The sequence below is a fragment of the Panicum virgatum genome, chromosome 9N (genome assembly GCF_016808335.1).
Source record: "Panicum virgatum strain AP13 chromosome 9N, P.virgatum_v5, whole genome shotgun sequence".
NCBI classification, from domain to species: domain Eukaryota; kingdom Viridiplantae; phylum Streptophyta; class Magnoliopsida; order Poales; family Poaceae; genus Panicum; species Panicum virgatum.
Window position 1 is genome coordinate 3,418,935 of NC_053153.1, and position 22,630 is coordinate 3,441,564.

Sequence of the window (22,630 nt, forward strand, 5' to 3'; positions counted from 1 at the left end):
CAATCCGGACTTTGATAGCTTTCACTTCCATAAAATGGATGTGCAGCGAAAGGGAAGGTTGTCTACATTGTAAGCTCGTCGGTTGATTGGTTGAATTATTTCCCATTGCGTATGCGTATCTGTATGCTGTATTCCATTCGTTTCAGGGCACCAGCAATGTTAAAGGACCATGCAGTCTTTAAGGGTGAGTCCTACAACAACTGTCCATAGTTTAATGTCTACTGTCACAATGGTAAAGGGCCGGGCGGGAATTAATGTGAGTCCCATGGAAAAAAATAATGCAAGAAGAAGAAAGCAAGAGGGGCTCACCCCGCCCCGGCCCCACTAGCAGAGCAGTCTGGCACCGGCACCTGATGGGCCTCGCTCGCATTTATTAATCCACGAGACGAGTTGCTCCGGCTTTAAGGCCCACTACTGTGCGCTCACACAAGAAGCTAGAAGAAACTTTGCAGGGCCCAAATCAAAACCGCCTCGCTGCGCCCCGTGTGTACTCGCCGCCGTCCTATCCTCTATTCCTCTTCCACCTCCTCGCTCTCCCCAACAAGCAACCCTAATCCGGGGCCACGGACCCGCCGCAAGCTCCTTCCCTCGAATAGGTTGGGGATTCAATCGAGGCTGCGCGGGAATCGGTGGTGCTCGTGATCTCAACCCCCACACCTGAAACCTCGCTGTTGTTGCTGCGGTAAGATTCAGCCCTGTACCTGTACGAATTCGTCAAAATTTTGTAGCCGAATCGGCGCGGAAGGCTCCGACCTTTCCTTCTTAATAATAGGATAGGAATTCCTTCCCTTTCTCTTTTGTCTCAGGAGAGTTCTGGATTTGATATTGGAATGGCCTGAGTAACAATTTCGTCTCATGGACTTTCCCCCTTGGTTTTCTCCGGTGGTAGCAGGTGTAGGTGATGAGATCTTGCGGAGCGCGCCTCGCCCGGTCCTAAGATGCTGGCTGGCTACGGCGGTGGTGGCCGCGGCGTCCATCTCTCCTCCCACAAGGACCTCCTCCTAGGCCGCGGCGGCCGGAGCTTCCTCTTCGGCAACACGTGGTTCCTCCTTTCCACCTACCCGGCGCGCCTCCTGCACACCACGGACCGCCGCGCGCCCGCCGCCTTCTTTGCCGCGATCAACCGGGCCCCCTGCGTCCGCTCGCACTGCGCGGGGCAGGGCCTGCTGCAGAGAGGTGGCATTGTAATGGCCGCCTGTGGCTATGCTCTTCGGCGAGCTGAGCTGGGTGCCACCAAGCGCCAACCGGACAAGGATCCATCTCCAGGGACACGCACCTCGCGTATTGCGGCCATGGGATCCGCGGGGAGTGCACCTCGGCCAGATGTCACTTTCAGGTATAGAGGGGTGGAGTCTTGTAAGAAGTTTGGTGCAAGCTTGAAGTGCCGTGAGCCCTGGGGGAATAGGTCATTCTGGACAAATGCAGTTGGGCCAAGATGGAAATTGAGCTTTGCAGTTGAGCCATGGGCTAGGGACTTCAGCTCGTCATGTGTGGCACCATATTCTGCCGGAGCTACAGAGCATCAATTGTCACTCGATGAGAAGATGGATAACTCAACCGTCGCATCTGATGGGTATGTATCAAATTTCTATGCCTACAATCGCTGGTTAAATTGAGCAGCAATTTACTCAAGAAGGGTCTACACTGTACTTGAATACCACCAAGATTCATGTATTTTTTGCTGCTACATAGTTAGTTACAATTGTCTATGTCCATACACATAAACATGCCAAACAAGAAAGCTAAGTGAAAAATAAGTAATTGAAGTCCATTAATGACAAGGGTTTATAGGGTTCCTTGAGCTTTCATTTGGTGTAGTTAACCTCTTCCACTCTGCGTGTGATGTCAATTATGTCTTAAAATTTAAAATCCATGTATCTAAATGAACATATAGAAAATTGGACTCAGGTACTGGGAACTGGATATGGTCCATCGCAGCAGAGTTTCATAAAATTAAAATAGGACAAAATTACAGTGTGTTTGTACTGGAATTTACTTAACAATCTGCTTTGACATGTCGATATAAGATTTTTTCGAGTTCTATTAGAATGGATTGCATCCGTTCTTCAAAGATTTTATTTGCATTTCCCACATATAAGTTTATTGTTTGATAGATCTAGTACTATCCACTGATACTAGCTTGTATCTGCTGGCGGTTGACTGGTTCATTCCCTCTACAGAAAGGCACCTACTTCTGAAAATTTGAAGCTGGTCTCAGGCTCTTGTTACTTGCCTCACCCTGCCAAAGAGGCAACTGGCGGTGAGGATGCTCATTTTATTAGCACTGATGAGCATGTGATTGGCGTAGCAGATGGTGTTGGTGGTTGGGCAGATCTCGGTGTTGATGCTGGACTGTATGCTAAGGAGCTCATGAGAAATTCCGTAAGTGCTATCAAGGATGAGCCAGAAAGGACCATTGATCCATCAAGAGTTTTAGAAAAGGCTTATACGAGCACCAAATCAAGGGGATCATCTACTGCTTGTATCATCACTCTTAAAAATCAGGTTAAGCTGCTCTCCCTTGTTTGATAATGTTTAGGGCATGTTTGGCAGAGTTCCAGGGTAGCTCTGCCAAATTGTAGTTTGCAGGTTCTGTGGGAGTTGTTCCTTGAAATGAACCAGCTTCTCCTGACTCACTTCTTCCAGAATTTATCTTAGAGAACCAGGCGGGCCCTTAGTGTCCTCCTGCTCCATTACTTGTTTGGTGTATCCTGGTGAACACACAAAAAACTGCTTTGAGGTTGTTCACTTGAATATCTGCAGTTAAATATATTGAACAAATTATTAAGCATGTGAATAAATTGTGCCACTGACAATAGATATATACTTCATCTGTTTAGTTGTGTTGGCTCCAAAACCCTACTTCCGAAAAAAAAGTCCACGTGTTGGGTCCCTTTTGCTGTCAGAAGCGACATGATAGTTTGTCGATGACTTGTATTGACATCATAACTGACATCATAACACTTAAAACTTTCAGGGTATCCACGCTGTGAATCTTGGGGACAGTGGCTTCGTAGTAGTCAGAGATGGTCGCACTGTTCTCAGATCACCTTCACAGCAACATGATTTCAATTTTACTTATCAGCTTGAGAGTGGGGGTGGCAGTGATCTTCCAAGTTCTGCTCAGGCAAGTAATTCAGCCCCTTTTTTTCCATATTTTGTAGAGAACAACTCACCTGTGAAGCATACACTTCTGTATCTGTTGATTTTGTTAAAGTTCTACATCTTCAAAAAACTTGTATATAATTATGCCCCACATTTTATGTTTCTTTAGGTATTTCACTTTCCGGTTGCTCCTGGTGATGTTATTGTTGCTGGCACGGACGGTCTTTTTGACAATTTATACAACAATGAGATTAGTGGTGTTATTGTTGAAGCTCTCAGGGTTGGACTTGAACCCCAAGTCGCAGCACAGAAAATTGCTGCCCTTGCTCGACAAAGAGCAACAGACAAGAACAGGCAATCACCATTCGCAGCAGCTGCTCAAGAAGCTGGGTACCGGTACTATGGTGGGAAACTTGATGATATCACAGTTGTGGTCTCATATGTGAAGAGTGCCTGAGCCGCATGATGTGAGCCTTTCTTTTGGATGTAATGTACATAAATCCTGTCCCGAACTTATGGCACGTGTATGCACTGGGGCGTAGAAGCATATTAGGTGTGAAATCCCCTGATCCCGAGAAGCACTTGTGCTGGATTTAGCATGGTTGCGCTTTAGCCCTGGAAGATGTTAGAAAACCATTATGCCATTTTACTCTCTGTTGTTGCGTGGAAAAGATAATTCTCTGAAACCTGGATGGGTTCCTTTTCCTCCAAGATAATTCTCTGAAACCTGGATGGGTTCCTTTTCCTCATGGAGGGAGGATAACAAACCTACTGGAAACAAATTTTGTTGTAAACAGCGTGATAGTTATATTGTTTCTCTTTGTGTGCATCTTGTAATGCTTCTCATGCTCCCAGTTTGCCCGGACCCCGGAAGAGAAAACCCATGACTCTGATACAAATTATGGCGCAAGGTGTACTCCTTCAGAATTCAACCTGTGCATTAGGCAACTCTGATATAGCATAGCGTTTCTCCGTAATATGCATTCTGCATCATTGGATCTATGTTATTGCTTCAGTACAGTTTCCTTGAATCTACAGTATTCCTCGTAGCAGGCAGCCATAGCTGATTCTCTCTCTCTCTCTCTCTAAAAAAAAGGCAGTTTACTCACATTTCGACCTGATACATGACAACTATATACAAGTCATAACCTTGTTCGGCTGGCTGGCTGGCTGATTTGGCGTGAGAGGAAAATACTGCTGGTTGGCTGGCTGGCTGATTTGGCGTGAGAGGAAAATACTGTTGTGGCTGGCTGAATCTCCCAGCCGAACAAAGCGATAGACTCTGTCCGTATCAGAAAGCTTGTCAGTAGCTTTCGATATGGTTGCAGCTGTAATAACGGAAGCAAAAACGGATGATAATGGGCGATGGCGCAGTTAATATTAAGCACCTCATCTCATCTTTTAGCCTTATCTAGAGCCAACACCTACATGGTTGCTACTCAATACTATCCCTTGTTATCATTGTTATTTTTATCACGATGTTGATGACTCTTCCCATGATGCACCTTTGCCGTGTCAATATGCATGCTCAAAGTTGTTACAACACTAGGCGCCTCGCCCTGTTCCAATTCACCCTGCACAAATAGAAAATGTGAATCTGAAGTATTTACAATGATAACCTACCTAAAGAGGACTAGTTGCTCACCATTAGTTGTGAATTCTCTGCTTCCATGTCTTCACATGCCTTCTTAAGCTGGTCGAGTTCTGACCTTAGTGTGCCATTAATGGCAGTCAGGTCAGTTACCTTCTGGGCTAGCTCCTCACATTCTTGCTGCACAATATATAAGGAAGTGAAATCAAGTACACATTTTTACTAAAGAAGTTGTACAATGTTGAGTTCAATTATATTATTATAGTACATCTGAATGTTCTGACTAAATTATCTCCAAGTATAAGACAATTAATTCCATCAATTATGAAATAATGTTTTGTTTGTTTGTCCAAGAAAATCTCATTGGTGTGACAACCTACACAAATTAGATGTTTGCTGAAGTTCAGATTTGATACGCTCCCACAAAAAATAATTGACAAGGGCCAGGGTGGGTCAATGCCACACTTAACTTCCTAAATCAGTACATCAGAAAGATTACAACATTGTTCAAGAGAACTGCAAAGTATCTGCAAATTCAAATTGTATGATTTTATCCACCTCATCCAAGACTCCTCATACATATTCATGTATTTGTATAACCGCATGGTGATATGGTGGATAAGAGATTAGTTGAGGTCCTTCCTAGGCCAGCCACATCATTTTCAAATTAAGAGTTACGACATTGTAACAGTGCGCCAATTAGACATAACTATGTACCATTTTTTTCATACGGACCAGTAGACCTTTGTACATGCTTAACAAAGTTGAGAACCAGTGTTTTCCGTATAGCTGGTAGCACCATTTATGATCAAAGCATCACCCCAAAAATAAAGGGTAAGAGACCTTTAGAACACAATCGTCTCCATTATCTTCCCAACATTCTAATTGAGGACACTATGACAGTACCTGCTTGCGTAGTCTTGATCTCCTTGCTGACTCTCTGTTAGATTGCTTTCTTCTCTCCCTCTTCAGTTCTCGTTCATCCTGCTAAAAGAAAGCACATGAGGAAGATGGAAAGATGCCATGCTCAGAGAACGTAATACTAGTTGTTCATGCAAATTGCCATAGTATTTTTCCCATACTTACAAAAAAAAACTCGACCTGCGAGTGGCAAGCCCCCCTCCCCCCTGGCATTAATGTAAGAAGAAGACCTCTCACGCAGGCCGAGAAAACCCCCGAACCCCTGCCACCACCCTTACACAGGGGCGCTGTAACCCATACCGTGACCCGTGTGAGAGCGGGCCGGGGTGAGCCGAGACCTATTTTCATGTGTTTTGGTGTGTAGGCAGGCGAGAGGATTTTTTTAACCTCAGTTTGAAATTCGCTCCCACAGGAAGTCGAACTCAAGGCCCAAGGAGTGCTACTGAGGCCACCTAACCAATCCGGCTAGGCACCCTTTCGCTTTCCCATACTTACCATATGTGACAAAGGGATATCATGGGAAGGTGCTGCTGCATTTATAACCTGTCCAGAGGTCTCTGCTTTAACTGGAGAATTACTCCAAAGATTTATTCCAATGTTCAAGTTCGGTCTTGCATTGGAAATTGTTGTCATTTCAGTTGTCGAAACCAAGAGCTTTCCTTCAGATCTCCTCTTTGCTGCGCTTCGGGTCTCGGCTGCAGCATCTTGCATTGTTGCATTCTGAGATGGCTCGCCTGAAAGGTACCAACGGTCAGGCACATACCCACCAAAACAGGAAGCTACTACACTATATCTTATAAGTAGGCGTTACGAATCATGTGAACCAACCTTGCACATTTGCACTAGTGGCCTTTCTCCTCTTTGTTGAAGGTAATAGCTAGACAAAAATTGCGAAATCACAATCAACCAACACGGTCCCAATACAGTTACACTACAGCTATGGCATTTAGGTAATGACCATTGACCGAGGCGGCACCTTGTGCTCGGCACTAGCATCTCTTTTCTCTGATGTCTCCTTGCTCCTGCCGTCACTGCTGTATGCGCCACAAGAATAGTTTCACGATCAACTCAACAAACCAACAGCACAGATCAGCAACCAGCAAATACATTTTGCACCGCCCAAGCACAGACTAAAATGGTACCTGCCAGAAGCAGAAGCACTACAAACGGAGGGAGCACCAGAGCTCTTCCTCTTGCTCTTCCCTTCAGCCACCGCAACGGGCTCGCCGGCCGTGTAGGGAACACTCTGCACATAACCAAACCCAAAAAGCAATCTCACATTCCATCTGCAGCTGCAGCACTAGAACCGACCGACTTTGGAACGCCCGCGGGATGGAACGACACGTGGAACGGCATGGGCGTCCCGTACGGCGCGCCCGCCGCTGCCGCCGCCATCATGTGCGGCTGCATCCCGCCAGCGTGGACGAAACCCTAATCAATCCCGAACCGCGCCATCCAAACGCACACACGCCACTCGAACGAACAAGCAAACAAGGAAAGGAGGCCTCGTCGTCCGTACCTGCGCGGCGTGCCAGGCGTAAGGCTGCCCGCCGGCGGCGTAGTAGGCCTGCATCGACGCGGCCCACTCCGCATGCGCCTGCGGTGGCGCTACCCCGTCGGACGGGTCGCGGGGCGGGGCGCTCGGGCGCTCGTCGTCGCCCGACGTCGTGGAGGCGGATGACGCCGTGGCCGGCCACGCACCGCGCGCGCCGCGTCCTGAATTGTCCTGTACTACTAGTTTAGTGTTGCAAGCTGAGGTGAGTGCCGGCGACAGAGAGATCGATCTGCAGCTGCGCCGTGGGTGGACAGGCAGGTGAGAGGCGAGCAGAGGCGCCGGCGGGCACGACGAGTACACGCAGCAGGACCAGCACGAAGGCGGCCGAGGTGCGCTGCAGCAGCAGAGCTGCAAAGAGGAGGAGCGGCGCGCGGTCAGGCGGGGGGGGGGGGGGGGGGGGGGGGGGGTTCTGGTGGCTTCGGGCAGGCCGTGGGGGAGGGAGGTGGCGGCGCGGCGTTTGGTTGCCGGGGGCAGGCCAGAGGGACGACACGTAGATCGGGGCGCGGCGAGGGGTCCAGGTGTCCGTGTAGGTGGCGCGTCCGGCGAGCGGGTAGAACATGGGTGCCCGCGGGGGATTGGTCGGGCGGCGGGGCCCGTTCGTCAGTGGGAGTTCCGGGTTCGCGGTGCCCCGGTGCAGCGGTGCTGATGAGTCGGATGCCGCAGCCCGCAGGGACTCTCTGCTGACCTGGTGCATGGGCTGACATGGTAGTATCTTGCGTGGGCCAGTTTACCTTGGGCCGATGATCCACCAACAGCTACAGGTGACCAACGTTTTCAGCCCTGTTCCAGTTTGGTAATTCGGACCGTGGTTGTCCGGCCCTTCTGCGATATCTAAATTATATTAGAAATTGTGTATGCTACGGGTACATTTAAGACATACAAAAACAGCACATTATGTTTTCGGTTTCTCGTATACTAGGCGCCACAAACAATATTAATATTTGGCAAAACAGCAGCAAACATTTTCTTATTGGATGGATTATCAGATAAATATTGTGGAATTGAGGTGTTTATTTGGGTTTTTCTTCCTTTGGGAGACGACGGTCGTGCAGAGTTGACACTGTTTTTTTTCAAGTAAACAGAATTGACACGTGGCCCTAATAGACATCTGGATGTATCCTTGCTTAGGACTATTTGTTATTATTTTTTTGGGGCATACAATGGCTTTGCGCATTTTGATCAAGTGTGAATCGGTTATTGGTGACATGCAAATTAGAGGGGATAAGAATAAGAACCAGACGTTTGGATAAGATCTTACTGGCCATTTTCACCCTGCCACGAAGGGAAACCATGCCAGAATCACCGGCCCAGATCAAGCAAGGAAAGGAGTAATCACAAGTCAAACACATGGATCCTCGTGCATTTCCTCGGATTTCCAGTCCTGCCCCTCGTCGTTGGTCGTTGCTTCCTCCAACCGCGCCACTGGACCAGCGACACATCCGGGGAGAAGAAAAGGCTCCCAAGATCCGGACAACGCTGCCGGCGAGTCAGCAGCGGTTATTGGGGATCTAGTGCTCCTGCTCCTCGACGCAGGCACTTTTCCTGCTCCAGCATGAGGTGAGCTGACGATTCTTTCTCCTAGAAAGAGAGGGGTTGTTTCTTCAGGCGTTCTGGGCGATTCGTTCGTCTCATATGGGTTCCCCGTTCCCGGCCCAGTTCTTGCTAAACGACTCTTCTCGCGGTGTTGCGTCGTTTGCTTGGGATCGGAATCTAATGTTTGTAGGGGCGTTGAGTTCGTCGTGTTAATCATAGGTCAAAAGATGGGTTAATCTAGTTTTAGGCGTTCTCTAATCGTAAGAGCTGGCTCTTGGTGATATGGAGTCGGATATCCTGCCACTCTTTAGGCTCGGATGGATCGGAGGATTCCTTAGCAACAGTCTTTAACTGCCCTGCATCCAGGGAATATTCTTGCTCATTGCACTTGCATTTGGAAGATCAAACCCTTTTTTTTTTTGGGGGGGGGGGGTTCTTTTTTATACATATATTTGGTTTTAATGGTAGTACTGAAGGTTTTGTTTTTACAGTAGTCTTGAGATCGCAAGGGTGCCAATGTTTTTGCTGGAACTCCACTCTGATCTTCGGATTCTGGATTCTGAACGTTGCATTGATTCATAAGGCTGTTGGAATCAGCCATGGATTAGTGTTCAAACTTTCGATCCAGATCCAGCAGTGCTGACCTCAGGGTAGATCCCATCGAATGTATCCTCTGTACCTATAGAGCAACAAGTAATGCTTTACAGTCCTCACCAAATGAAAATGATGTCGATGCTGGAGCACCTCCAAGGCCCCCATCTGTTTTCCTAGAAGCATTTTCCAAGTATGGAGTTGATGCATGGAGTAGGAATATACTGATCAATCGATCATTCCATTGGCATGTGTTCCTTTTGGATGTTTTTTTTTTGACAGCCAAACGGGGGGGAAAGTTTCCCCACCTGATTTTCATATTTCATTCATTTGACTCATGAGTCAGATTGTACAGCAGAAATGGGGGTATCGGGGGGGGGGGGGGGGTTGAAAATATGTTACAGATTGTTACATGGGGGAAAACAGGTTACACCAGGACTCGATTACTCCAGCGTCCGCCCTAGGCAGGCGCCATGCCCAGAGGCGCGCATCTTCGTTGCAGTTGCGCAAGAGTCGTTGTAGGCAAGGCTCGGCGCCGTCGAACACGACCCGGTTGCGGTGCTTCCAAATGTTCCAGCAGCATAGGAAGAGGAAAACCGACCCGTGGGGATTCGGGGCGGGGCTTGATGCTGTGAGAGATTGTAGTGTTTCGACGGTTGCATGTGCATTTAGCTCGAAACCAACTTGTCGCCAGAAGGCCGCCGCCACTGGGCAGTGGAAGACGATGCTTTTGGATGTTAGAAGGTGAATCTCTTATCACAACAAGACTGGCTATTTGCTTGTTAGTTACTCCCTCTAGTAACAAAAGTGATGATTTGTACATGGCCACATCCCCCAAGAAAGAAAGAAAAAACTAAATTCATACGAAGGTATTATAGGTCAAACTTAAATGAGATTTCTGCCCAAAACATTGCCTTTGCTGTGGCTTGAGAGGATTCTAGGAGCGTCATGTAGCATTCTGAAATCTATCCTCTCTCTCAGTCTCTCTTTCCTTTTTTTTAATCACACCCTAACAACATCTCCTTGTTTCAGGTCAAAGAAGATGTTTGGTTTCTCCATTTCGCTTATCCTCATCAACCTAGCTTCCATATTAGAACGAGCAGATGAGAATCTCCTCCCAGCTGTTTACAAGGAAGTCAGTGCTGCTTTCAATGCTGGTCCTACTGATCTGGGGTACCTTACATTCATGATGAACTCTCTGAAGTCCATAGCATCTCCCTTGGCAGGTGTCCTTGCTCTTCACTATGACCGCCCTGCAGTTCTTGCAATAGGGACTGCCTTCTGGGCTTTATCAACAGGAGCTGTTGGTGTCAGCCAGTATTTTGGGCAGGTTGCATTCTGGAGAGCTGTAAATGGTTTTGGACTTGCCATTGTAATACCAGCGCTTCAATCCTTTATTGCTGATAGTTACAAAGATGGCACACGTGGAGCAGGATTTGGTTTGCTAGCACTTATTGGTTCAGTAGGTGGTATAGGAGGCAGTGTTTTGGCAACAATAGTGGCTGGAGGGGATTATTATGGTTTGCCAGGATGGCGGCTTGCATTTATATCGGTTGCATTTGTGAGCTTCATAATTGGACTTCTTGTATACCTTTACGCAGTTGATCCTAGAAAAACGTCTCCAAGCCATTATGGTGGTGATGAGGACAATGAGAGGTATGGTTTTCTTCCAATTTTAGGAGAAAAAAAAAACTATCTACTTGCCTATTCATATTTTAAAAGATGAATGACACCAATTTGTATTAAGAAGGCATAAGTAGCATTACTGTATTGATGCTTGTATGCTGGAAAATTTTCATCTGATTTGAAAATTTATCAAAGCTTGTTTCTCTTCCATAGCTGATGCAGGGTGACTCTAAATATCATGTTACCATTTAATCATGTACGCTACTGGTTTTTTTCATGCAAAACCCTGAAGACCACTAGAACTGTATATTTGCATATTAGCATAACAATATGATGTTGTGGAAATGGCAGGTCACATTTGGTTAGCAATGGTATCCTTCCCCCACATTCCATCTGGAAGGATTCATGGATGACGGCGAGATCAGTAATGAAAGTGCGGACATTTCAAATCATTGTATTGCAAGGCATTGTTGGCTCTTTGCCATGGGCTGCTGTAGTTTTCTTCACCATGTGGTTTGAACTCATTGGTACGAAAGCAATGGACTTTTTTCAATACTTGAACTGATAAGTGACCCTTTCTGTAACTTTCAATACCTGGACTGATAAGTGACCCTTTCTGTAACTGAACATTTACACTCTTCAACTCTCCTAGGTTTCGACAACAGCAGCTCTGCAGCACTAAACAGCTTTTTTGCTATTGGGTGCGCCAGTGGATCATTTCGAGGTGGCGTAATAGCAGATCGCCTATCAAGATACTATCCAGATTCTGCTCGAATCATGTGTGCTCAGTTCAGCGCCTTCATGGGCATCCCTTTTTCATGGATCCTCCTTACAGTCATTCCCCAGTCTGTTGATTACTGGTTGGCCTATGCTGTCACACTCTTCTTAATGGGCATTACCATAAGCTGGTGTGCTACTTGTGCAAACAACCCTATGTTTGCAGAGGTCGTTCCTCCCAAGCACCGCACAATGATCTACGCCTTTGATCGTGCATTTGAAGGCTCATTTGGCTCACTGGCTGCACCTGCTGTTGGCATCGTCACTGAAAAGATTTATGGCTACAATGCAAAGACTATTGATCTAACGCACGGATCGGTCGAAGGAGCTTATGCACTATCGAGAGGTCTATTGACTATGATGATTGTCCCTTTTGCTCTGTGTCTCATGTTTTACACCCCATTGTACACTGTGTTCAAGCGTGACCGAGAAAATGCTAGATTAGCCAGCATCAAAGAACAGGAGCTCATATGAAAGGTTTCTAACGAGGAATAATGATGTGGTTTTTTATTTGGTTGGTTTCAATTGCTAGTTTCGATTGTTAACATTTACAACGCTGCCAACCTTGAAGTTTTGATTGAAGTACTTTGGTTGTTGGTTAGGAAATTCACTTTTCATGTCCTTCAGGCTGATGGCATACAGGAGCACACGTTTTTGTATACAAATGATTAATTGGATGGCATCATAACTCTCAATGTAGTCAGTTCATTGTACATGTAGATCTTATCTGGAGAGTGCATTCTCATTGTGTTACTATAGTCAGTATGTAAACTTGTATTGAATTGCCTGAACCATGATGCCAGGCCGATGCTGATATCATTACAAGAACTCTTGTACCAGATTCAGTTTATCAATACAAGAAGATTCATACCTTTTTGACAGTGCATGTATCCAGCACATTGAAGACTGAATTATTTTTCCGCAACAGTCCTATAGTTCCTGTAAATCGTTCTATTTCTCTGATCTCATCTGACTTTCAGCAGTCTAGCAGATGACCTATGAACGCAAGAAAACTACAGGCACAAGGGGAAGTGTGGAAACAGGAAGATGGCCTATGAATGAAGCTTGTAATGGGATAGAGAAATTTTTTAGTGTTTAGAAGCTAGAATGCCCCTTAATGCTGGCTTTTACATCACTTGGTATTCTTAGGAATATTATGTGTAGCAACAGTTTCATCTAATTTTAATATTTGTGTTCCAAAAATGTGCCATGTAGTGGCTTGTTTATTGATAAAAGAAGCATGGTATTTAGGCTCCAATATTGTTCCAAGGAATTGGATAGATATTAGTTGATTGTAAAAAGCAGCCTGATAAGCGATAATCTTTAAAAGACCTAAATGGGGGGCGATTTCTGCCCCCACATTGCGCCACGTAGGCTGAAATATATCGGCCGTCGGATCGGGCGTGAATGGCTCGGATTGATCCAACATATGGGCCCCACCGTGGGCCCGTAGGACCCAACAATGTGGGTCCCACAAGTGGGACCCACTGTGGACCCACGTGACCCACAAGTGGGCCCCACTGTGGACTCATGGGACCCACAAGTGGGTTAAGGGCCCCACCGTGGGCCCCGTAGGACCCAACAATGTGGGTCCCACAAGTGGGCCCCGCTGTGGACTCACGGGACCCACAAGTGGGTTATGGGCTCCACTGTGGGCCCCGTAGGACCCAACAATGTGGGTCCCACAAGTGGGCCCCATTGTGGACCCATAGAACCCACAAGTGGGCCCCACTGTGGACTCACGGGACCCACAAGTGGGTCCCACCATATGTGGGGCCCACAGAACTAATTATATGTGGGGCCTACTACAATTTTTTAAAAAAACCTCTGAAGTCTGATAAAATCAACTCGCACTCTATCTACGTCGCTCCATATAAAACTCTATGAGCTTTGGTGAAATCAATTTACACTCCACGAATAACAAATCCACATAAAACACCCCAAGACTTCTGCAAAACCAACCCGCTTAATGTATATCGTTAACGGGTTAAATCGCCTCACACATTTACACACTGCATAATGGGCTATAACACTGCCCATAATAGAATATACTAAGGGGGGTGGGGGATTTCTACCCCCACATTGCGCCACATAGGCTGAAATATCTCGGCCGTCGGATTGCGCGTGAATGCCTCGGATTGATCCAACATATGGGTCCCACATATGGGCCCCACCGTGGGCCCCGTAGGCCCCGTAGGCCCCTAGTGGGCCCCACTGTGGACTCACGGGACCCAAAAGTGGGCCCCACCGTATGTGGGACCCACGGAACCAATTATATGTGGGGCCTACTACGGTTTTAAAAAAAAAACCTCTGAAATCTAATAAAATCAACTCGCACTCTATCTACGTCGCTCCACATAAAACCCTATGAGCTTTGGTGAAATCAATTTGCACTCCACGAACAACAAATCCACAGAAAACACACCAAGACTTCTACAGAACCAACCCGCTTAATGTATATCGTTGACGGGTTAAATCGCCTCACACATTTACACACTGCATAATGGGTTATAACACTGCCTATAAATAGAATATACCAGATAATCCCTACCTTTGGAAAAAAACATAGTAACTTTATTGTCAATTATACTCAACTCATTTATATAGTCCAGCCCACACTCAGTTAATTTCAGCCTACACTTCATTTTATAAAAAACTCCTTGAACTTTATCAAAATTAATATATAGTTCAGCCCACACTCAGTTAATTCATAAATACCATTTATTCAAGCCACCTCTTCAGCAATTTTACGAGAACTCTCTCGATCCAACTACCTCTCATATAACTTTATGACAACCAACCCACGATCCATGCATTTTTTACAAAACCAAGCTCTACAGCAATTAACCCATGCTCCATAGACTTTTACAAAAAAAAGCCCTAAACTTCCTAAAAATGTACTCGCACCCAAAACTTTGCAAAAAAGGCTCCCAAAATCATGACGATCAACCCGCGGCCCTACATTCTAACTAAGTAATAATACACTAAAGTTTCTATAAATTAATCCATAGCCTAAAATTTCGTGAAAAACATTCCCAGCCTTCGTACCAATCACTGGGCTACAGGTTATGGCGCGGCAACGCAGCGCCAGTCTTTCTAGTAATACTTCTATTTGCAGGTACCAGGTATTTTGCTGGGTTGAAGATGAAAAGGACTGTAGGACAGTGTGGAAGGCAGGCCGTATCAAGCACAAGCACCGCAAAAGCTGGAAAGAGCAGAACTAACTGCGTGTAGCCTGCAAATGGGTTGGAAACTAAACTATACCCACACCAATCCATTCTCATTAGAGAAATTAATATTACCACCACCACCACAAACCACCACCACCACAAACCAATTCAATCCAAACATTTCAGCTCATGATGTAATAAACTATTAGCCAAACTATGATTACAATCCAACAAGAACCCATTTCCCAAAAAAAAATTATAGTGTAGATTTTGTCATACCGTTTTGCACAGAATAGCTGTCAGTTATACTGAGCCATCTCCAACAAATTCGGTTAATTTCGATAAAATTTTATAGTGTGAACGCTAGGTTTGATTTCTAGGGTCCGGCTCTTGATGTGGGACTCATGTGTGATTCCAGCCACACTGTTTTGCACAAAGTAGCTGCTAGTCATACTGAGTCATCTCCAACACATTTCAGTCAATTTTGATAAAATTTTATAGTGTGAACACGAGATTTTATTTCTAGAGTCCGGCTCTTGATGTGGGACCCACGTGTAACTCTAGCCACGCTGCTTTGCACAGAGTAGCTCCTAGTCATATTGAGTCTTCTACAAAAAAATTCAGTCAATTTCGAAAAAAATTATAGTGTGAACACAAGGTTTTATTTCTAGGGTCCGGCTCTTGACGTGAGACCCACGTGTAATTCTAGCCACACTGCTTTGCACAAAGTAGCTGCTAGTCATACTGAGCCATCTCCAACAAATTTCAGTCAATTTTGATAAAATTTTATAATGTGAACGTGATATTTTATTTCTAGGATCCGGCTCTTACATGACCGACGTTTATATATAGTCATACCGTTTTGCATAAAGAATCCATTTCAGCCCACCCCAATCCAGTCCAATTCATATTTACATAGAATCCGCTCCACTACACCCCATTAGGTAATAAAACCCATTTAAATCCACTCAAACACAATCCATATCAAAATTCAATCCATTAAACCCATTTCAATCCAAACCATTAGCAGACTAACTGCGTGGTTGTTTGGTGAACTGGTTATATAGTTTACCCTGGTACTTGTAGAGCATGACAATGTCATTTGCCCTAGGATATGCTTTTCTAGGATTATGCTGTAGAATCTACAGATGATTTGAAACAAGCTGGATAATAAATGTTGATTTTTTTAATGTCCCTCCAATTTATGCAATCAGCCAGGTGCCTAGGCTACAGTTGGAATACCTTTAATGCAGCAAATATTTGTCTCATCTGTGGCTGCTAATTAATGGTAATTATGGCCAGTTGGTTCTCTTGCCGTACAGAAATTCAAATTTCTTCAATCATATATGGAAATGGACAAATGCTTAGTTGGGTGCAAAAGATTTTCCATGCATGCTGGGAGTCCAGTGCAATTATGTCCATATTTAAAAAAAAACCATAAATGTACGCGAATCTTGTGCTATAAAATGCAATGCAATCACTGTACCAAATTCAGTTGTGAATTCCACTTCCCAAGATCCAAAGGAAGAACACCATGAGGACCCTATCGCCCCTCCTCCTCCTCGCCACCCTCCTGCTCGGCGCCGCCGCCTCCCTCCAGTCAGCCGCCGACACCACCGACCTGCTGCTCGGCCCGGCGAAGACCACCCACCTGCACTTCTTCCTCCACGACACCCTGAGCGGGAAGGACCCGAGCGCCGTCCTCGTCGCCCGCGGCGGCAGCCGCACGCCCAAGCCCGACGACCCGGTGCCCTTCGGCTCCCTCTACGCCACCGACGACGTGCTCACCGAGGGCCCCCAGCGGGAGTCCAAGGTGGTCGGGAACGCGCAGGGCCTGTACATCTCGTCCGGGAGGGCGCAGCTGTCGCTCGTCCTCGGCATGGACTTCGAGCTCACCGACGGCCCCTTCAACGGCAGCGCATTCGTCGTCTACTCGCGGAACACGGTCGTCGAGCACCCGGTCGGGAGGGAGCTCGCCATCGTCGGCGGCCGCGGCAAGTTCCGGATGGCCCGGGGCTACGCCTTGCTCCGGACGCATTACTTGGACAACAACAATGGCGACGCCATCATAGAATACAACGTCACCCTCCATCACCATTGAATTGCTAGCTCGTACATTTGACGTTTGCATCGCAGCACAATAATGCTAGATTCCTAAATTTTGTATTGTTCGATCTGGTTCTGTTTTCAGTTTGCTCGATCGCCTAAAATGTATACATGGTGTGGTCGTCGTTTATTGCATATGCAACAGTAGTTCTGTGCAGTACAGAGCGCTAGTTTATTCTTCTAGGGAGAGGGCGCATCAATAGCGGACGCCTTCATTTCGTGCACACGCCTCTCCCGTGTCGCACACCAACCACAGACGCGTAGTGGTCAATCCACCAAAGAATGAGGCGAGCACCATGACGGACACGTCGGCGGGGAAGATCGAAGAGCCTCCTAGACATGGATCTCCAGGTTCCATCTGTAGAACTCCTTCTCCGGCACGGGGATGTCGAGCGCGACGAGCCCCGTGTCGGCGTCGTAGGTGAACTCCGCCTCGGCCGCGTCCAGCGTGCACCGCGCCGGCCTCCGCGAGCAGTAGGCGCCGAACCGGCCGCAGCCGCGGACCCTGAGCCGCACGACGGCGTCCGCGTCGGCGCCGGCCTCGCACTGCTCCACCGCGCCGCCGGCGTTGAACATGCCGAGCAGCCCGATGGGCGCGAACGACACGCCCAGCGCCACCTCCTTGACGGGGGCGACGTGGAACAGCTCGAACTCCAGGACCTTGAGCGTCACCGGCAGCGTGGCGCCCCTGGGCAGCCGGATGAGCTCCCCCGATCGGTAGGCGTACACGACAGCCTCGCCGCCCCAGCCCGGGCCGGCGAGGTCGGCGATCGCGTCCACGTCCTCGGCGCGGACGGAGCCGGTGAGCGTCCCCGGCGCGGCGTCGTGGACGCGGGTCTTCTTGGTGACGCGGCACCAGCCGGCGCCCTGGCAGTTGAACACGCCCACCACGCCCGTGCACTTGTTCACGTTCCAGATCTTGAGCAGGCTGCGCGCGCCATCCAACGGGTCAGATCAGATCAGGTGCTCTGCTGGTTCTGATTCTGGAAAGGGAAAGCGAATGGGTCTGTGATGATGATCTCTTTAATTACCTGGTGCCGTCGCGCGCCGGGTCGGCGAAGAGGCAGTCGCGCGTGGGGCGGCCGGGGAGCTGCGCGCGGAGCACGGAGCCGTCGGGGAGCACGAGCTTCTTGAGCAGCTCGAAGTTGTGGTTGCCCGGCTTGTCGCTGGCGAGACAGAGACGTGAGAGCAGAGCGTCAGTAACCGCAAGTCACCTTGCTTGTCACTGTTGAGTTGACTGGTCAAGGCGCAGTGCGCGCAAGCCGTGCCAGATTGCTACCGCAGCATCTGCGCCAGGCAAGGCCGCCGGCGATGTGCTGACGGCGACGGCCAATCATGGCGGTGCCCAAGGGATCAGCACGACGAGCCCCGCCCGCGCCGGCGCTGACATGCCATGGACCCAGGGCAACCCAATCATCCGGTTTGCTTCCCCTCCCTCGAGGGATCGCTCACTTTTGCCGGCTGGCTTCGACGGACGCCGCGACAACGACTGACGTATTCAGATCGAGAGAGGGAGAGCGAGCGGTGGCTCACCTGACGTAGATCGGGCAGCCGCCGATCGCCCGCGCCGCGCCGTGGTACTCCGCCGCCGGGTGCAGGCTCTGCAGCAGGCACATGCATTCCGACTAGTCAGTCAGTGATGGCATTGCGGGTCGACATCAAAGGTTGACGACGACGACAATGGCGGCGCACATACATGGAACATGTCCCAGTCGGGCTGCATGAACTCGCCGAGGAAGAGCGTGTTGTAGGCGACGGAGGAGATGTGGATGGTGTGCGACGCCGGGTCGCGCGGGTAGAAGTCGTCGGAGGCGCGCACGACGGCGGTCTGGCGGGCGCTGTAGAGCATGTCGGTGTTGTGGCACATGCAGGAGATGCAGCCATTGTCGGGGAAGTTGCGCGCGACGGAGGCCTCGAGCGCGTGGTGGTAGGCGCGCGTGAGCGAGACCCGGCCGCCGTGGCCGGCGCCCAGCGTCTCGATGATGTTCTGCACGTCCACCTTGACGCCGTCGACGCCGCAGGAGGCCAGGTACGAGTGGAGCTCGTCGTAGAAGCGGAGGGCCTTGCGCGGGTGCACCAGGCCCAGCCCCAGCACGGAGAGCGAGTCCATGACGATGTCCGGCTGGTTGCCCATCACCCCCGGCGACTGCACGGGGAACGCCAGCGCGCTCTCGTAGTGCTCCATCCCCTCCGCTGCCGGCTTCACGCCGCCCCAGTACCCCGCCATGGCGTGCCACACGTACACGTACTTGACGCCGTGCTCGCGCTTCGCCTCCTCCACCAGAAGCTTCAGCCCGGGGGCCTGCTGCTCGGCCTGCTCCTCCTGCTGCTGCTCTGCCTCCTTCTTCTTCTGGAACTTGGCGTTCTCCTTGATCCCCGTCAGCCTGCTGGCGAACCTGCATGCGATCGACATTGTTGCGATGCGATCAACAACTAGTTGAGCTTGGTTCACTTGTGCCATCGATCACCGGAGTTGAGAAAAATGGTGATATGCGACGAACGAAGACGACGTACTGCGCGCCTTCCTGGACGACGGCGTTGGCCTCCTTCTTGTTCTCGCTGCCGATCTGCTGCCACCCGTCGTCGATGATCAGGAACCGCGGCGGCGTGCCGCCCTCCGCCAAGCTGCAGCAGCCATCGAAAAAGTTTCAGAACGTGACTGAAAATTGTCAACACCGCCGTATTTGGTTTGCTCCTGAAAATTTTTCATGAAAACTTTTCGACATTTTGACAACTAATTAGAGGTATTAAATGAAGTCTAATTATAAAACTACCTATATAACTATGATACTGTAGCAGTTATTGTAGCTAATGAGGTCTTTGACCGTATGATTAAGGGACGATTAGATGTGGTTACTGTAGCACCAATGTAACTAATTATAGTGGAGCTTGGCCCATTAGATTCGTCTCGAAAAATTATATCCATCCGTAAAAAGATCTTATAAATAAACTTCGTTTAATACTCCATGCATACATTCGCCTTTTTGTGAAAAAAATTTCACGGAGGCATCCAAACACGGTCGTCAAAATAGTGGAGAAAATCTGAGTTGGCCCGTTGATACAAAATACAAAATAAAAGTTTTTTTTGTTGTACCTCTGGAGGCCCTGCTTGACGCCCTCGGCGGTGACGTCGGTGTAGAAGGCGTCCCATGTGCACCAGCCGAACCAGTCCACGAACGACGGCAGCTGCGCCACCACCACAACACCAAACCGTCAGAGTTAGTTCCCACGCAACGGAGAGCCAGCCAAGAACGCCAAGGCAGCAGCCACTATCCTAATCCTAATCCTATGCTCCTAGCGAGCGGGTCACATGAGCGACCCCAATCCCAATCTGAAAAAGGGTTGGAATGGAACCCCCAACCAGGCAACCAACCTTTTTCTTGTCCCTGTGGTGGAACGTCTGCAGGTGCCTCTCCACAACCCTGCCCATTTCACAGTTCACACAACACACACGGTTAGTTTCAGAACCGAGCATTTCTGCTACAAGCTTTTACTGCCGTAATTCGTGGGAAATGCAATGGGCAATTCAGACATTCAGTAGACATGAGAGTGAGGAAGAAGAAAAACGCACTTACTTGACAGCCTGAGTGATGGTGTCGAAGGGGTTGGTCCCGGCGTGCACGTACACCATGTAGGTCCCCTGCGCCGTCTGAACCTCCTTGTCCCCTGCTCGGCCACGCGCCACAAAGCAAAACAAAAATATCGCCGGCGCCGGCGAGCGAGCACCACCGGTCAGTAATGATCTGGACGCGGTCACGCGGAACACGTCGGGAAAGAAAAGAGGACGGCGGCGGCTTTGGCCGGATGCTTACCGCTCTCGAGGGTGATCTCCAGCTCGTCGCGGTCGTTGCCCTGCAGCGCGGCGCGGAACTGGCCCTCCAGCAGCGGCAGCATCACCAGGTACACCGGCTCGCCGCTGTCGTCGTCGGCGCAGGCGCCGGCGCCCGGGCGGCTCTCCAGGAGCATGAACTGCGTCTCCAGCGGGACGTCGCGGCCGGAGGTGCCCATGCGCTGGGTCATCCACCACAGCTTGAACCGGAAGCAGCACATGAACCGCAGGTCCCTACAGCGGAAGCGCATGCACACATGGTTCACCAGTCAGTTATTAATAACCTCCGCGCGGTAAAAATAAAATAAAATAAAATAACAGTGGCAGCAGTGCTGCATCGAGAATTTGCTCTAGATGAAGATGAAGAACAAGAAGAAAAAACATGGGCAAGAAGACATGGAGCTTCGCCAAGTGTCCCGAACCTTCCGGACAAGTGGCGACTCTGGTCGTCAGGGTCCCCAAGAAGCAGAAAATTGCGTTCTTGCCCTAATTTTGTGAATCCTAATTTCACAGAAGTCCTAATTTTGTGAATCCTATACATGGTGTCTGAATCCTTTGTTCCACACATTAGTCTGAATTGACTGATCCAAATCTCAAGCAACTACTTCTGAACTAGTTTGTGTAATTCAAAGCATCTGGCAGTGGTGCTCTGCTCACCTGAGGGTGCCGAAGCTGAAGACGTGCATGCTCCTGGCCTCGCCGGCCGTGGCGCCGACGAAGGCGCCATCGACGAGCCCCGCCCCGGAGGCGTGCGTGAGCACGATGTTCTCCGGCACGCCGGTCAGGATGGTCCGCCCGTGCGCCACCAGCCGCCCATCCCCCACCGTGATCTTCGGCGTCACCGTCATCTCTCCGTCGAGATCAGAGAACCGCCACCGGAATTATTGCACAATATTTACCTCCTCTGTCACACGCTAATTACTAATTAGCGCGGCGACAAACAAGCTACCAGTCGTCGCTAATCACACTAGCGAGCTTAGCACTAGTAATTAGCTGCCCTCACAATCAGGTTTGCGGGGGAGAAGGAGGGCGCCGGGCCGGAGCTTATATAGCCGGGCCAGTGGCGCCAGGAGTTGTGCGGAGGTGACACCTGGCGCGCCGGAAATGGTAAAAACGGAGACGTTTCTACCCCTGCTCGGGTAAAAGTAAAACCCGGCCGCCATTGCCGGAGGCCGGAAGCACTTCAAGCTTCTGGACGGAAAATATCTTCCCCTCTCTCGCGTGCTCCAGCCAGCCAGCCAGCCATGGGGGGATTTGGTGACGAAGGATGGGGATCTCCGGAGATGGTTGGAGAATATACAGGCTATGCTTATGCACAATAGCGTATTTTTTTGGGGGGGCAGGTGTGGGTGGCTGGCGTGTGGGGCCAGGGGGAGATTTTGTTGCCTTCCTTTTGGGCGTCTCTCTCGTGATCGTGAAAGATCCAGAGTGAATGTTCCAGCCTTCCAGGTTCCAGCTATGATCTGTCCCGGATTTTTGTGTATCTTAACGTCTTGTCAGCTCGCTGCTGGAATCGTTTTGCTCAAGATTTGGAGTGTGCTTTGCTGGATTTTTCAGGCACTAATTGCTGTATTTTTGTTATTTTTCTGCAAAATTAAACACAGAGGAATCAGTTTTCTGAAGAAGTTCGGTAGAAGAACAGAACTCAGCAGTCTGAAGTCACTGAAAGTGGAAGCTGTCAGCCACATTTGTACCCAATCGTTTTGCTGAAGATTTGGAGTGTGCTTTGCTTTATTACTCAGGCACTATTCGATCCCTTTTTTTCAGCAAATGAAACCCCGCTTAGTTTTCTGAAGAACCATGGTAGAAGAACATCACACTGTGAA

The 22,630-nt window shown here is 49.1% G+C and overlaps 5 protein-coding genes and 1 long non-coding RNA gene across 13 annotated transcripts; 3 read left to right on the top strand and 3 right to left on the bottom strand.

Annotated features, from left to right (window-relative positions):
• Positions 1-473: 473 nt before the first annotated feature.
• Positions 474-3,920, top strand: LOC120688507 (probable protein phosphatase 2C 80). Of its 3 annotated transcripts, none has more exons than XM_039970853.1 (5): positions 474-682; positions 893-1,573; positions 2,181-2,505; positions 2,978-3,127; positions 3,275-3,920. In XM_039970853.1, the coding sequence occupies exons 2-5, from the start codon at positions 939-941 to the stop codon at positions 3,560-3,562; spliced, it is 1,398 nt and encodes a 465-aa protein (XP_039826787.1). In that variant the 5' UTR covers positions 474-682; positions 893-938; the 3' UTR covers positions 3,563-3,920. The 3 variants fall into 3 exon arrangements, with proteins under 3 accessions (XP_039826787.1, XP_039826788.1, XP_039826789.1); XM_039970854.1 differs by having other exon boundaries at positions 487-682; positions 890-1,573; XM_039970855.1 differs by having other exon boundaries at positions 489-703.
• LOC120688509 lies at positions 3,708-4,246 on the bottom strand. Its single transcript, XR_005681151.1, has 2 exons — positions 3,833-4,246; positions 3,708-3,792 (listed from the first exon to the last, which is right to left on the bottom strand). It is a non-coding gene; the product is annotated as an uncharacterized LOC120688509 (long non-coding RNA).
• A 13-nt stretch (positions 4,247-4,259) lies between these two features.
• On the bottom strand, positions 4,260-6,893 carry LOC120687497 (DNA-binding protein EMBP-1-like; the record flags this gene model as incomplete). Its single annotated transcript, XM_039969512.1, has 7 exons — positions 4,260-4,679; positions 4,751-4,876; positions 5,603-5,683; positions 6,113-6,351; positions 6,446-6,494; positions 6,594-6,648; positions 6,760-6,893. Coding segments are annotated over 7 exons (813 nt in total), but the record flags the coding sequence as incomplete, so codon positions are not given.
• A 1,471-nt stretch (positions 6,894-8,364) lies between these two features.
• Positions 8,365-12,580, top strand: LOC120688038 (protein spinster-like). 6 transcript variants are annotated; one of them, XM_039970166.1, is made up of 7 exons: positions 8,413-8,729; positions 9,197-9,562; positions 10,033-10,040; positions 10,329-10,427; positions 10,523-10,952; positions 11,274-11,449; positions 11,575-12,208. In XM_039970166.1, the coding sequence occupies exons 4-7, from the start codon at positions 10,400-10,402 to the stop codon at positions 12,171-12,173; spliced, it is 1,233 nt and encodes a 410-aa protein (XP_039826100.1). In that variant the 5' UTR covers positions 8,413-8,729; positions 9,197-9,562; positions 10,033-10,040; positions 10,329-10,399; the 3' UTR covers positions 12,174-12,208. The 6 variants fall into 6 exon arrangements, with proteins under 6 accessions (XP_039826097.1, XP_039826100.1, XP_039826098.1 ...); XM_039970164.1 differs by having other exon boundaries at positions 10,329-10,952; XM_039970165.1 differs by lacking the exons at positions 9,197-9,562; positions 10,033-10,040 and having other exon boundaries at positions 8,414-8,729.
• A 2,187-nt stretch (positions 12,581-14,767) lies between these two features.
• LOC120687505 (dirigent protein 4-like) lies at positions 14,768-16,970 on the top strand. Its single transcript, XM_039969520.1, has 2 exons — positions 14,768-14,824; positions 16,470-16,970. The coding sequence occupies exons 1-2, from the start codon at positions 14,768-14,770 to the stop codon at positions 16,968-16,970; spliced, it is 558 nt and encodes a 185-aa protein (XP_039825454.1).
• A 23-nt stretch (positions 16,971-16,993) lies between these two features.
• LOC120688037 (probable galactinol--sucrose galactosyltransferase 2) lies at positions 16,994-22,084 on the bottom strand. Its single transcript, XM_039970160.1, has 10 exons — positions 21,462-22,084; positions 20,788-21,038; positions 20,551-20,641; positions 20,349-20,397; positions 20,070-20,161; positions 19,490-19,600; positions 18,672-19,371; positions 18,509-18,576; positions 18,007-18,141; positions 16,994-17,903 (listed from the first exon to the last, which is right to left on the bottom strand). Exons 1-10 carry the CDS (start codon positions 21,650-21,652, stop codon positions 17,309-17,311), a joined length of 2,283 nt encoding a protein of 760 aa, XP_039826094.1. The 5' UTR covers positions 21,653-22,084; the 3' UTR covers positions 16,994-17,308.
• Positions 22,085-22,630: the final 546 nt, after the last annotated feature.